Here is a 15,971-nt window from a genome sequence, read left to right on the forward strand (position 1 = left end):
ATTGCATTTCATCAAGCAAAAGGAAAAAATCCCACTAACTATAATTGTATTTTTCTTGATGTTCTAGGGGATATGGGGAGGAGTGTACTACATTCCTCTGGCGGTGGAGGGATCCAGGGTGGTGCACCGCAATGTGGCCCTCCAGTGTGAGAATATTGGCGACCTCAACTCCCTACGTTGGTTCGAAGTGCCAGAACCTTCCAGTCCTGGGATTGGAGTAACGGTATGAGTTGTAGCTTCAAAACAAAATGTAATTCATTGCTTGCTTTTAATAATAGGGGAAATTGTGATGTTTTGTTTTAACCTATTGAAACAACTGGAGTCACAACTGGTTTTTGACTGCTGCTCAAGGCGTCTAAGATGGCTCAATCCGGTGATTTAAAAACACATTTTTCCAACTTAGCAAAATAATATTCTTAACAAGTTTTCAACTTTAGGTTTACTTCGCCGGTCTAAACAACAACGATGTGAAGAAAGCTATAGGCGTGCTCCCCACTGTAAATAGCGAGGTGCAGAATTCTTACGGGATGGACTTCAGCGGAGTGACTGATAGGTACGTAGACTTGTGACAATATCATCAGAAAAAAAGAGTAAGTTAAATAGAATAGGATATCACAAAGGCACATTATGTAGATACCGTACTATAGGTACATGTACACAAGTAGATCGCCAGAAAAAGAAGAAGAAGAAGTGGGCAATGCCACTATCTCTCTCAGCATTACATAATTTTTTATGTTGTTTCTTCTAGTTTTAAGTCCCTTTGTTCTGTTTTTTATTTTCTTTTTTTGTCAAATAAAGTTTTTCTTATTCTTAACTACATTAACTACTTCCACCACCCTGGTTTTCAGCGTATCGTGTAAACAAGTCACTTTGATTGAACCCTATAGGTACTCAAGTAAATACTATCATTCATTTCAGAGGAGTGCGTGTAATGGGCATAGTGCCGAGCGGGTCCGCTAGCAAGCGCCTTAAAGGCTTGCCGCAACTGCTGTGGCCAGTCCCGGACCACTGGACCATGGAGGAGGCGGCTACAGTCCCGCTGCCTTATGCCCACGCCTTCTACTGCCTTGTAAGTATGCCTAATTTGCAGCGATTAGTAGAATAGAGTGGCTATTATTTATGTAGGTACTTGCCTAGCGTCCTGATAAAACCAGTTGAGTGTGGTTTCTTGAATGCATGCAACTGAATCAGATAAATTGTGATTAATGGAACATTTTCAGGCAATCAGATGCAAGATATACGCGAATCAGAGCATCCTGGTCCATGGCGGCGCGGGCGCACTGGGACAGGCCGCCATCGCGATCGCACTCGCGAACGGCTTGGAAGTATTTACCACCGTCAGCGATGTGCACAAGAAACGCTTGCTTATGAGATTGTTCCCCGAGTTGAAAGGTAAGGTTTTTATCAGTCAGTCGGCCGTTTGGTGTAGTGGTTCGAAACGGACTACTATTCCGGAGGTAAGTAGCGGGTTCGATTCCCGCACAGTACAAACATTTGTGTGCATGAACTTGTTTGTTTGTATTGGACTGGGTGTTTTCTATGTACAATAAGTATGTATTTACAAAAAAAAGTATTTAAGTATGTTTATACCTAAATATCCGTTGTCTAGTACCCATAGTAAAAGCTTTGCTTAGTTTGGGATTAGGAGCGCAGTGTAAAATGTTGTCCAAGGATTTTTATTTATTTATTTATCACGTTTTTAAATACATGTTATGTGGTGCAAAATGAAATTAAGATCATTCTACACTATTATATCAGACTCTTTTAAAGCTTTTAAGCTCCATATGAAGCTGGCTTCCATCGTCAACCTGTGATGAAGCTTTTCCTGTGTGGGTAGGAAAAATCACAGTCTTGCATATCGTTTAACCTATTCACTAAGGCACGGCTAAGGCTGAGTTGCACCACCTTACTTTGACTTTAAGAAACGTCAAATTCCATACAAAAACACCGGTTATTATTATAGTTACTGTTCCTGCGCGATTAAACGGGACAGTCCATCCCAAAAAAAAAAAATAGTTACTGTCAGCGCTCCTGCACAGGACGCCGCTACCGCGCCGCTGCCGCGCCGTCGCCGCACATTTGCACTGTCCATACGCACCGAGTAAAAGCGCGACGGCGCGGCGGCGGCGCGGCAGCGGTGTTCACGCGGCGCGTATAAACAGTGTAGCGGGGCGGCGACGGCGCGGCGCGGTGGCGGCGTCGTGTGCAGGAGCCCTTAAAGTAAGATGGCGCATTCCAGCCTAAGTATTTCTTTACGTGTTTTTTTTTTTCTTTTTCAGAGGACCACATAGGAAACTCCCGGGACAACAGCTTTGGCGATATGGTGCTGTCCGTCACTAAAGGTGAAGGCGTCAATCTTGTCATCAACTGTGTCAAGGGAGACCTAAGAAATGTAAGCATTTGAACCTGAATTCTGAAAAAACCTGAACACTACATACGCTCAAGATAATACTAAAACGATCTAAGGCAGAGTGTTTCAACCTTTCCATGACACGACCCCCCCCCCCCCCCCCCTAGTTTGAAAAATAATTATGAGACCCCCTGACCGCTCGCTTTTTAAGGTTCCGTAGTCCTGACAAGGAACCCTTAAAGTTTCGATAAGTCTGTCTGTCCGTCCGAGGTTTTGCTTGGAAACTGTTAGCACTAGAAAGCTGTAATTTTGTGGAGATATGTATAATTAATATTAATCACGCCGACAAAACGGTAAAATAAAATTTTGAAAAATATATTTTTTTATTGTAGCTCCCATACATGTAAAGTACCAACGAGTGGGGTAACGTTATATAGGTCCTTTAAAATGTCTTAGGGGTTTCTAATTTAGGGATCTGTTTGCAAATTATTAAAGTTAAAAGTGCCATCTTTTGTTCGAGTTGGACGTAATTTATTGCTACTGAAACAACTACGGTACGCACGCACTTGGCCAATTTTTATTTTTTCATTAATTTCTCGTATAATGTTACAAAGATGATGTCGTAGGAACCGAATAATTTCAATCTATACAACATTAATGCATTTGCATAATTAGATTTCGGACAAATCTATAACTTTATAACTTTACTGATTTTATTATTGAGGTAGATTTTAGGCCCTTTTCGACCCCCCAGGTCGAAAAACACTGATCTAAGGCATAACTTAATAAAAGATTCATAAATAAATTGACCACAGTTAAGAACTTTTCAGTCTGAACTGAAGCATTTTAGTGAGAATCGAGATTTAAACCTCGATTCTAAATATTACAAACAATCACAATCATGACCAATTTCGTTCGTTCAATGCATGTCACTTTAGTCTGATTCTTAGCTAGTTATAGGCCAGTAGAATTAGATTTTAAATCGGAAATAATTCCTATAAAAGATTTTATTACTTTAATGGCTTCATTGGTTGCCCATTAAGACTCTCCTAGGTTTTCGACTTCGATCATTTTCTACTTTGTCCAAACTTACTTACTTTTTGTCCAAAACATATAAAGGTCTTATATAATGCAGGATTAAGTGCCCTTCAACCGTCATGAAGACCACTTTTCGATAGGGTAAGTCCTTTACGCGGTATAACCGGAAAACCGAAAAAACGCTTCTTTCGGGGCAGTGCCGTAACTAGCCTTTTATGCGCCCGGTGCGAGCTTTCAAAACTGCGCCCTTGAAAAATGCTCTTGTCAGAAATTACCAGAAATATAAAAAAATTAGTGTCCGACCGAATATGGATTTTCAGCCGAAAACGAAAACGAAGCTTCGGCTGCAGTCTCATTTTCGGCCGAAAACGAAAACGAAAACGAAAATGACCTTCAACTCTCAAATTTCAATCTGAAATTATGTAAAAACTTTGAAAACCGTTAATGTTTTGACCAAAAACATAATGACGTTTTACAGTTGATTTTGATAAGGATTGATTAAAGAAAACCGGCATTAATAAGACACAAAAAAATTAATTATGAATTCTTAGTAGAATATTATTTCCGGTGTATATTGAAATATTCGGAAGTGAAGAAGAAATAAAGCACCCTTTATCCAGTGGGAATTTTTCAACTTCAAAAATGTATTCAACAAATAAATTAATGATTTTTTATTATTTATTACTAATGCAAACTGAAGTTTAACAATGCGGATTTAATTTTTTATAGGCAATGTCTTTTAAATGATGCCCGTTTTACTATAGGCACTCTCACAGCCGGACCCTTACATTCGCAACTATGCGAGAGCAAATCGCGTTAATAATTTTCCTGCAACTTCACGGCGGATATTTTCTTTCAGAACCTGAATTATTAAGGATTGTTTGCTGTAAACTTTTACTTACTGATCATTTATTTGAAAAAAAAAATAGTCCTCAGTGTCTCCATCGAGGTACTCTCCGTGTGTGGTGAGACACCTTTTTGCTGAAATAGAGTTACGTAGTTGACCGGGATTCAGTTGCAGTTGTGGTATCAGACATTCATTGATCATTCGACAATACATTTCAAATACTCTAATAATGCTCAACTGCGAACGCTCTGTAGGCTCCCGACCAGTGACTCATGACGTATTTCAAATCCGCATTAGACTCTATTTTGAAATGGTTTTATTTGTATTCAATTTTGAACTTGGAAAATTCTCGCTGGACACCCTTTACAACGTAACCTCACTTCAACGTTATTAAAAGTTTTTTTCTAAAACTGACAGTTTAGCTGGAAAAAAATATTTTCCATCCCAATAGTACGCCGGCTGCGCTCGATTCGGATGATTCGGATATAATGACGTCACGCGGCCCTGCGTACGTTGACTTTTAGCGGCAAAAACGGCCTATGTTTATTACTTAATATTTTATCTTCGTAAGTAATGGTCCGATTTGGATAATTCAAAAAGATATACATATCTTTCTTATGTCTTAAAGATTAACTAGTTTTATTGAATTTTCTACAACAGTACCTACTGATCCTCATTGATCATCAATCATTTACCTAAATTCGAAATTTTGACCATTCCATGAAGACCGAAAAGTGACCGGTCGTATAAAAACGTGTTTCATGGATTTGCGTTTCACTATCGAAAAACATTGGCTAAAACTCATTTTTTATAACAAATAATAAATCAAATTCATGTTTAAATGCAGTTTATGACATAATTTTTAAATTGTCACTATTAATATTTTACTGTATAACCTGTAACCCTTTCAGCCCAGCCGAACACAATTGTGACGTTAGTTTAAAGAAAAATTTTGGCGGTATTTTAAGACGTAAGTGATCGGGCCCACAGCCGCACAATTGTGACGGATATGCTCTATCTATTGGTGTGAGTAAGATAGCCAGCAAGCGCCGCGAAATTCAAATTAAAACGGGTTCATTTTGCCGTTGTTGTTGTTTAGGGTATCGCTGCGTGTGAGTGATTCTAATTACATTAAAATTATGCCATTGCTATGTTATTATTGTGATTTATAGTTAATTATGAACTGTTTTACGTAACAGTGAATAAATTTGTTTATATTTTTGGTTAATTCTCAAGAAAAAGTGTCACAGAAGTATAAAGTCACAATTGTATCACTGCGGGCCCAACTACATACTACATTGCAATGGCTAGAGAATTTTTTTTCCTTAATTACGATACAATTGGGGAGTTACTGGAACAGTAAGATATGGAAGATGTTCATGGGGCATGTGTGCAAGATTAAAAGATTCTTACTCCTCCAAGAATGATGCTCCACTCTCATCTTTGAATGCAACCCCCAATCAAAATGACGGCAAATGGATAAAAAAAAAGATTTCGTGGCAAGACTACTAGTCAAGCTCAAGATAATTAAAGTAATGAACAGCCCAAATCATTAGCGGAGTACTTAGAAATTTATTTTAATGCCGATCTGTTTGTAATGTTTGCTAACGCTGCTGAGCAATATTAAATGGCCGAAAAAGGCCAGCAAATGAAATCGCAATGTAGATCTAATGAAATCAAAATAATCTTTGGGGTTCATGGGACTATGAATTGCATTAAATGCCCTCCAATCAAATTATTTTGTATAGTAACTTTGAATGAGTTGGGCCCACGATGATACAATTGTACGCCCCCTGAAAAATCATGAAAACAACATAGTACCACTGAAAATGTTCAATTTTCATTTTATCTGATCCCCAAAGATAATGAATATCGAGTTTTTTTATTACTACCTTGTTTAGTTTCGTCATGGGTCTGAAAGGGGTAAAAGTTAATTCTACAATTTCTGAAAAATCACCTAAAAGTAACCTTTTCATTAGTGTAACCTAAAAGTAACCAATGCAGTTCAAAAGTAACCTAAAAGGTTACAAAAGTAACCTTCTGGCAACACTGCGGCTATCTGAATGCGTGATTCTCGATGTATCGGGGAATCCCCGAACATTGGGTGGGACGGCGCGGCAGAATGGAACGTTTGTGAATCGTTTAGTTTTGTAAGTCATCCTTTTCACTCTTGTCGAACGATAAATTTTCTATCTATCTCTCGCACGCTAGTGCGTCAGTAACGCCGCACGTAGTTAATGAATAAAATCAAAGATAAAGGGAGGACCAATGAATGTGGCTGACAGCAATGACAGCGTAACGTGAACTATATGTACATCTCCTCAGCTAGATTGACAGATTTGCTTAGAACTTCTAAGTTAGAAGTGGCGCCCTCCAAATGAATATAGACAGAAATTGTCTCATAGTTACGGTATAGGTACTTTTGTTTGTGTATGTAATATTGCGAGCAAGACAAGGTGGATTTATATTTATCTGATGTGTTGTGACGTGACGCGTCAGAACTGTATCGGTTCCATACATAAGCCATCACAACACAACACGTTACGCACTAGTGTGAACGTTACCATCCTACTTATATTATAAACGCGAAAGTTTGTATGGATGATGGATGGATGTTTGTTACTCTTTCACGCAAAAATTACTGAATGGATTTTAATGAAACTTTACAATAATATAGCTTATATACATCAGAATAACACATAGGCTACAATTTATAAACATATTGTTCGAAATACTAATCCTGCGCAGACGAAGTCGCGGGCACCAGCTAGTACTAAATGTATGAAACCGATACCGTTCTGACGCGTCGTCACGTCACGACACATCAAACAAATATAAAACCACCTTTACAAGTGTTGTTGTTTCAAGATCGCTTGAAAAATGCCATATAGATATAGATAGTACAGAGGGCGCGTCTACACCATATTCGCAATAAAACAAAATGTAGGTACCTACTAACTACCATGCATGAAACAAAAATAGATACTGGTCGGGTCATTTCTGCGCCCCTCCAGGGTCTGCGCCCTGTGCCTGGGCACCGCTGGCACCGCCCTAGTTACGGCACTGTTTCGGGGGCCCCCACCACATAAGCGCAACTCCGTCGAAGTCGAAAACCTAGGAAAGTCTTAATGGGCAACCAATGAAGCCAACAGTGCCGTAACTAGCCTTTTATGCGCCCGGTGCGAGCTTTCAAAACTGCGCCCTTGAAAAATGCTCTTGTCAGAAATTACCAGAAATAAAAAAATGTAACCTTTTTGAATAAAAAGTAACCTTCTACGGGGGGGGGGGGGTGCGGAGCGATTGTTTAACGTTGTTCATGGATGGAAAATGAATACAATTGATTTACCTAAATTCGAAATTTTGAGCATCGAAAAACATTGGCTAAAACTCATTTTTTATAACAAATAATAAATCAAATTCAGGCAACACTGCGGCTATCTGAATGCGTGATTCTCGATGTATCGGGGAATCCCCGAACATTGGGTGGGACTACTGAATGGATTTTAATGAAACTTTACAATAATATAGCTTATACATCAGAATAACACATAGGCTACAATTTATAAACATATTGTTCGAAATACTAATCCTGCGCAGACGAAGTCGCGGGCACCAGCTAGTACTAAATGTATGAAACCGATACCGTTCTGACACGTCGTCACGTCACGACACATCAGACAAATATAAAACCACCTTTACAAGTGTTGTTGTTTCAAGATCGCTTGAAAAATGCCATATAGATATAGATAGTACAGAGGGCGCGTCTACACCATATTCGCAATAAAACAAAATGTACATACTAACTACCATGCATGAAACAAAACTAGATACTGGTCTGGTCATTTCTGCGCCCCTCCAGGGTCTGCGCCCTGTGCCTGGGCACCGCTGGCACCGCCCTAGTTACGGCACTGGAAGCCAATAAAGCAATAAAATCTTTTATAGGAATTATTTCCGATTTAATTCATTTTTGTGTTTAATTCTACTGGCCTATTGTTCCATTTTCTTGTTCTAGTGATAGTACCTATCAAGTAGAGTATTTTGTAATGTATCATGTTACTTATTTTATCATATCTAACTACATCTGTTCTTTCAGACTTCCATCAGATCCACTTCAAGCCTGGCTGTCATTTTGGAAACCCAAATCGATGAGAACTTCAATTTCGGGATGTCCCACCTGTTCGGGGATCGGAGCTACATAACTGTTAATTTCTCGTCAATGTTTACGCATAACATTTTTGATAATATGAAAGTAAGTAGACAGATTTGTATGTGGCACAACTTTTACTCATATAAGTTTTGGCTAGTTACAGCTTACAGCCATTGAGTTATAATGTACTACGTAGTAGGTACTTCAATGGTTACAGCAGTAGTGCTTCTATTAGGTATTATGTGATTACAGCTTCTTAGGCTATACATTTTGTCGCAATACAACATGGTGATGCCATATGTTTAAAAAAACTCGATGTAGGTACTGTAAATTGTCTGCCTACTTACACAATAGCCAGTGTCAAGAAATTTTATATTTCCTTAGTAATAAATAAGTGTTTTAAACCAGAATTATTACATCGCCATCAAGTCTAATGGTAGAGCCTTTGAAACTTCTTGTACAGAAACTCCAGTTACTCGTGAGTGAGGGTATCTCGCGAGGGTACGTGCGTCCGCTGACGCGCGTGTCCTACCCTCCACACGAGGCGGCGCGTGCGTTGCGTTTGCTGGAAGCGAGCGGTCACCGCGGACGCGTGCTTCTGCGACTTGCTGATACCACGCCGACTGCGCATCCTAGGTAATTAAAAGTAATTTAGCACAACAAATTACTTGACGGCACAACATCTTACAGTGAATTTTGGCCTCCAACAATATCGGCCAGTTATTGACGTGGAGATGTCTCCCCAAGGGTACATGGCACGGCCAACCGGTCACCGGCCACTTGATCATCCCAAGTACGGCTACTGCAAGGCTATGTCTGGCCAGCGTGAGGAGCTTTGGCTAAATCTTCTTCCGGTAACTCTGGTAAATTCAGGGTCGTGCTCGTGCTTCTGCTGTGGAGACTTAATGACATATAGAAGAGTTTGCTGGTGTTGACCATACATTCCTCTCTTTGGGAGTGGATGGTGGCGTCGTGAAAGTTATCAAATAATATTCTCTCTTTTCAGAATTACCTGTTCACCAGATAAATCCCATCTGGTATTTTGCGATGACGAGTATCATGGTCTGCAACTAGCTCAAAGACTCATTGAGCGTGGAGCCAAGAAAATAGTCCTACATCTTCCGACAGCTCCTACTTCTATTGTTTTAACGAAACAGTAAGTCAACCAATCAATCGTTAAGATAAACTCCTTTGGGTTTATTTTCTATCAATTATTATGTATGTTAATCAATTTTAGTATTAAATTGCTTTTTATGTGCTGTGTATAAGCAAGCCTACGGGGACTAGTCCCATTAATATAGCAAGAGAAATGTTTGCCTTGGAGTAATTGGTGAATCATGGTTTTAATCACTTTGTAGATTCTGGGAAAAGAAAAACATTGATGTGCAGACTTCAACAGTGGCTTTGAACGGAATTTCAAACATTCATACCTTGTTGAAAGACTGTGTGAGCAAAGGCCCAATAGAAGGTATTTACTTCGTAGCTACAACAGAGAAGAAAAGTAATCAAGAAATCTTGAGTGCGTTGGATGTTTTATCTAGGAAGATATGTTTGTCTTTAAAGTGAGTATGTTCATTGCTCTTCTCAGCATCTTCAAATCTTGAATTTTGAATGTTTTTATCAATCACACAATTAAATCTATTCTTGAGACTGGATTTAAACTTGAGTATCGTTTCAATACGGGCTGCAGGTATGTAATAAGATCGCTTTCAAATATTTTTGCAGATACTTTGCCATTGTGAGTATCGACAAAGAGTTCGGGAATCGAACCTGTATTTCGAGGGAGCAAGCCCGTTTACCAGCTACTAAAATTTCACTACCAAAAATAAACAGGGTAAGTTTTATTACCTTTTGACGTTATCCTTCTCCAACTCCGACAACTTAAAAATAATTTTTCAAAACAAGTTTTGATCTGATAGCTAAAGATGATGATGTTAATGGTGATGGGGATGATGATGATGATACCGCTTTCAACTTTTCGCAGTTGAATGCCTCAGATGAGTCTGAGATGGCAGTTTCCTGGAGCAGCGCACTGGATGCTTTGGAAAACGCAGTGAGGTCACCCATAACCGTTGTTCAAGCGCATCTTAGATGTGACGAAAAACTAGGGCTATTGCAAAAGATAGTCGCTACAGCTGGTAAGCATAGTTGTCAGCTAACTGTACTACCGCTAGTACCTAATATTATGTAATTTGAAAACAGATTTCGATATCAAATCCAACTTACCTTGATTCTAGAATAATGAGAAAACTACTGTAGATATTAGAGTTGAATTAATATCCTTGTATGTTTATTCAGATATAAAAATTAAAAGGGATGTAGAAGACACTACAATTCTAAGAGACATTGGTGTGGGCCAAGAAAAGGCGATGAACGTTGCTGCTCTATTCAAGGATGAATACCACACGTGCTTGTCCGCAGACGACATCCCTCTGCTAAGCATGAAACAGTAAGTAGATGGCCTATCAATTCATCATGAATAATTATGATTAGATAGCTAACTCCACAATAAATAATTTCAAGGCGAAACTTTTGTGAAAAAAATACTAAATTTTCTGAATAATCTCAATTTTTGAAATTGAAAGAAGAAAGAAAGAAAAAATGTTTATTCAGTATCATCGACAAATACAATACACTTACATAAAAATGCATAAAAATGCTCATCACAACTAATATTCATCCATCCATCCTTCATCCATCATAATAATATTATGGTTGAAAAGATGATGAGAGCTCATGAGAATTTTATTATAATAAAGTAACTCATTGATGAATAATATATTACCAGAGTAAATACAAATGAGTAGGTCATCTTCATAGAAACGCACCGAGCGCGGTTAGTATGTGAGCGCGCCAATAATACGTATGCGGCGCGCACGCACATAACTACTGACAAAATTCGGCGCACCTCACCGCTAAATTGCGCCGCATACGTGTTGGCGCGCTCACATACAAACCGTGCCCGTGCGTTCCTATGAAGATGACCTACTTACTCATTCGCACACCTAGATCTAAACTGAGACAACTCAAAAATTGTCAATTTTGACTTATGCTTATATTCAAATACTCGGTTATCATACGCATCTTTCCAACATAACAGGTTTAATAAAGCCTTGATCCATTTGCCGCTAGATGGCGTTAACTTACTTTTGTTGAATCAACGCTTGTCAACCCCTTCCACCTAAACAAGCGTTTTGTCAGTTGACCTTCGTTAGTATCAGAGAGTGCACGTATTAAAATAAACGAAAACGCGGATATTTAGATTTGTTACAGTTAAGCAGAATATATATAATGAGTTAATTTGAGTAGTAACAGTATTGATGAGTTGTTCTGCAATAGTCAACCAGAACATTATGACTTGTTCCAGTTTTTTTTGATAAAATAACTTATATTTTGTTACTATTTTGAGTTGAGTGTGTTTTGATGAATCAACTTGTGAATTTCTAGTTGGCGTAGTTTTGTTAGAACAAATTTCATTTCAATGTTATTCTATACAAAACGTGTAGTTTTGCACGTTTCACCTAAAATCAGGTACAGTATGATAATCCCTGTTTCTAAATAGTATTGTTTTAATTTAAACTATCTCCTATTTTGTTTGAGAAGTGTGTTTTGAGTTAACTTACTTTTGTTGGATAAGTAAAATTTACAGTGGATATTATTTTTATTTTCCGAAAAAAATGATGCTGGGTCGTTTTCTTGTAAATATTTTAAGAGAACAATGTAAAGATAATTAAAAAGGCAATGTACAGACGACGGAACTTCAAGTTAAACGCTGTAGTAACTTATTTAGTTGTAATACAAGTGTATAGTCTGATATGCTGTTGTCTGCACAAGAGATAAAACCTTCTTTATAATGTAGAAATATAAAATAATGTAGAAAAAAGGTCTATAATAAGTAAATAAATAATAAATAACCATATCGATCGGCTGATGCTAAGAAAAAGTGACTGAAGAAACTCAAACACCTATCATGTCCACCATGTCATAAAATCTTCATTTATATCTCTTTGCTGATCCAGATCGTGTTCAAAAAGAACTGCTTTCACAAACAATTCCTAAATTGATGATTTAGGATATCGAAACAATCAAAGAAAACCACTTTAATAGTGCAGGAAGAGGACTCAGCCATATCTTCAAATTTTGAAATACAGAGGACCAAAGAACGTGGAAGAGATGACATTTGAAAAGTTTTATGACACTAAAATCTTGCAAAAAATGTGGGGAACTAATTTGGTTTTAGACGAAAATCAGAATCAAGTTAAATGACACGATATAAAAATTTTAAGAGTGGAAAAGGAGAACTCAAATCTCAAAATGTCCAAACAAAACTGATTCAAGTCTAAATATAGTTTATTATTTGTACAAAGTCATTCTCCTAAAATGTAACAACTAAAAAAACTGCGATTAAAGGTAAAAGGGATAGATTTTTTGACCCACTTTATATACAGGGTCATTTCACAGCCTATCAATAATCTAAAATAAAACTGAGTTTCATAACTTCCCTAACAAAAAATGTAGCAATACGTTTTTTTCGCCTCCTGAAAAATGCCCTTTTTTGAGTTGTCTCAGTTTAGATCTAGGTGTGCGATTGTATTTACTCTGATATTACTCAATTCAATAAGTAGGTATACTAATAATAACACTGTGACTATTTTTTGTAGAATCCAAGAAATTGACCAAAACAGTGGGACAATATTGAAGGAAGTCAAAGGCTTGGACATCTTCTTTACCCATGTGGATACCGATGAGTTATCGGCTACCACGGAGATGGTGTTTATGCCCACATTACTCTGTGCTACTATGGTAATCCTCGTCTTTTTTCTTACTTGCTTACCTTCTTCAAGGATTTGCTTTTTGCTCGTAGTAAAATGAAAGAAGGACGTGAAAAAATTTACTCTCTAAGAAATCTTTAAAAATTTACCTTAGCATCAGGCTAAAGAATATTATGCCCATGCACTATTTTATGACTGCTGAACTTACCTACTCTTACTACTTGTACCGTTAATAGGCCAGTAGAATTAGATTTTAAATCGGAAATAATTCCTACAAAAAATTTTATTGCTTTAATGGCTTTATTGGTTGCCCATTAAGATTCTCCTAGGTTTTCGACTTCGACGGAGTTGTGCTTAAGTGGTGTGGGGGCCCCCGAAAGGGGCGTATTTTCGGTTTTCCGGTTATACCGCGTAAAGGACTTACCCTATCGAAAAGTGGTCTTCATGATGGTTGAAGGGCATTTAATCCTGCATTGAATAAGACCAAAATTATATGTTTTGTACAAACCGTTCTCGTACCTATATTCGACAAAGTAGAAAATGTACGTATAATTAATAACCCTCTCTACGTCCAATAGCTCGTCACCTGCAGGCTCCCAAGCCTTGTAAAGGGCCGCCTTAACCAGCGTATCCCTGTCAAGGCTCGCGAGTTAGATTCACCTATCCTTGTTCGTCTTAGCCGATCCTTAACTACAGCTGCTGCACCTCTTCCTTGCACTCTCCTGAACGACTCTTTGTTATCTACTATGGCTGCTGGCTGCTGTCTCTTCCTTGTACTGACTTGGAATCCTGCAGGTAACGAGCCATTGGACGTGGAGAGGGTCATTAATTATTAGTACATTTTCTACTTTGTCGAAGATAAGCACGAGAACGGTTAGTCCAAGATATATGAATTTGGTCTTATTTAATGCAGGATTAAGTGCCCTTCAACCGTCATGAAGACCACTTTTCGATAGGGTAAGTCCTTTACGCGGTATAACCGGAAAACCGAAAAATCGCCCCTTTCGAGGGCCCCCACCACTTAAGCACAACTCCGTCGAAGTCGAAAACTTATGAGAGTCTTAATGGGCAACCAATGAAGCCATTAAAGCAATAAAATCTTTTGTTGGAATTATTTCCGATTTGATCAATTTTTGTGTTTAATTCTACTGGCCTACTTATAAAAGTTTAAACAAACATTTTTCTGGTTTGATCTAATAACGATGATGAGACGAGCTCTTGCTTGCTACTAGCTAGATGTCTTCATCATCCAGATAAAACTATTACACTTTTACAGAGAGACGATGAGATCGACATGAATGCAACTACGTTGTGCATCGTCCCAGGGTTGGAAGGTCACTGTGAACGCTTCAGGGAACTGTGTGAGAGACTCAAGTTGGCAGCATTAGTCTTGCAGCCAAGCCTTGACTTTTTGGATGAAAGTATTCAGGAGACAGCTAAGAGATATGCTGAGGTGAGTCCGAGTTTTCGATCACAACTGTTTGCAAAACTAATTTAAGTACTGCAAGCATCACTAATGATTGGGAATAATAAGTACCTACGGTTATCTAAAAGGGTACATCCGATTCGTCCTAATAATGTTGAAAATTTTCTCGTTGTTTAGGTAAATTATATTAATACTGCCAGAAAAATATGACTCTTATAGGTGTGCCAATAATGATTTCTCCTCCAGTTGAACCAAAATACTTTTTGCTTGTTATTTATCACCGATCATTAAAAAAAACGTTTTTTTTTCAGATCCTGCTGAAGAGAATAAATTATAATGTAAATAAGAAGTTTTACCTAGTGGGCTATGAGAGTGGAGTCTTGGTGGCATTGGAATTAGCAACAATACTGGAAGGACTTGGTGAGAAAATCAGACATAAACACTTAATTAAATTGCAATAGTATAAATTATCTTAAAAGCTAGCTTCTCTCGCTCTCACAGGACACTCGTGTATTTTGTGTAACCCTTGGTTAAGCTTATTTCTTTTCACAGGATACGATGGCATCGTTTACTGTATTGGAGACGCACCAGAACAATTCAAGATGCTTCTTGAGGCAGAGTTCCAAGGATTTGATGAAGACGGATTAATCCGTCACATGTTCGGCTTGATGGGCGGGAAGTGTGGGGTGGCGTTCAGCGAGGGTTCATCGTGGGAGGAGAAGGTGGATGTATGCGTACGAGCGTTATTAGGCCGTGTGCCGCAGTCAGCGCAATATGTGCGCAGTCAGTTCAACGCAGCGTTGGCACGGCTCATCCAAGCTACTCAGTACACCCCTTGCCTAAAACCTTTGCGCTCTCGCCTCATCCTCATTCGTCCTAACAGCTTTAAATCCCTCAACCCTGAACCTTTGCAAAAGTACTCCCATCAACCCATAACAGTCCACAACCTGAGTTCAAGTCTTGCGCATGCGCTGAAGGACCTACGCTGCGCTACCATCATCAACCAACATCTAGATCCAGAAATAAGGGAAGAATTCGAAAAGAAGAATCTTTGCGAAACATATCTTTTGAATGCGGATAGTTACATGACCATGGAAGATTTTGATGATGAAGGCAAATAATTTAGAAGGATTACTTTGTGTTTTAGGGATTTTGGGATTATTAAGTTTGTTACTGACTGTTGATTAAAAAATTTGGAGAAACCTAAACTTTTTGTAAAAGATAAATACATAAATTAATAAATAGCTTATTGGAATGACGTCTTGTTTTGTTAATTTTCCTTTTCATATTGATCTGCAATGTGATCATCATTCAAGTACCTATAGTATGCTCCATAAAGTCAATATCTTATAAGCTCTAAACTTAGAAATTAGGTAGGTGATTGAATCTTA

The 15,971-nt window shown here is 38.2% G+C and overlaps 1 protein-coding gene across 1 annotated transcript in view; it reads left to right on the forward strand.

Moving 5' to 3' along the window:
- The window catches only part of LOC135082479 (fatty acid synthase-like), a 36,112-nt gene extending 20,314 nt beyond the window's left edge, over nucleotides 1-15,798 (forward strand). Inside the window, exons 24-39 of the mRNA XM_063977275.1 lie at nucleotides 68-223; nucleotides 438-553; nucleotides 919-1,069; nucleotides 1,221-1,392; nucleotides 2,280-2,392; nucleotides 8,329-8,484; nucleotides 8,846-9,018; nucleotides 9,389-9,538; nucleotides 9,741-9,944; nucleotides 10,108-10,216; nucleotides 10,367-10,520; nucleotides 10,681-10,831; nucleotides 13,044-13,185; nucleotides 14,431-14,607; nucleotides 14,892-15,000; nucleotides 15,133-15,798. Coding sequence (XP_063833345.1) covers nucleotides 68-223; nucleotides 438-553; nucleotides 919-1,069; nucleotides 1,221-1,392; nucleotides 2,280-2,392; nucleotides 8,329-8,484; nucleotides 8,846-9,018; nucleotides 9,389-9,538; nucleotides 9,741-9,944; nucleotides 10,108-10,216; nucleotides 10,367-10,520; nucleotides 10,681-10,831; nucleotides 13,044-13,185; nucleotides 14,431-14,607; nucleotides 14,892-15,000; nucleotides 15,133-15,701 — 2,802 coding nt within the window. The 3' untranslated portion in view covers nucleotides 15,702-15,798. The remainder of the gene's footprint in view (nucleotides 1-67; nucleotides 224-437; nucleotides 554-918; nucleotides 1,070-1,220; nucleotides 1,393-2,279; nucleotides 2,393-8,328; nucleotides 8,485-8,845; nucleotides 9,019-9,388; nucleotides 9,539-9,740; nucleotides 9,945-10,107; nucleotides 10,217-10,366; nucleotides 10,521-10,680; nucleotides 10,832-13,043; nucleotides 13,186-14,430; nucleotides 14,608-14,891; nucleotides 15,001-15,132) is intronic.
- The last annotated feature ends 173 nt before the right edge of the window (nucleotides 15,799-15,971 follow it).

The sequence above is a fragment of the Ostrinia nubilalis genome, chromosome 21 (assembly GCF_963855985.1).
Source record: "Ostrinia nubilalis chromosome 21, ilOstNubi1.1, whole genome shotgun sequence".
Classification (NCBI taxonomy): domain Eukaryota; kingdom Metazoa; phylum Arthropoda; class Insecta; order Lepidoptera; family Crambidae; genus Ostrinia; species Ostrinia nubilalis.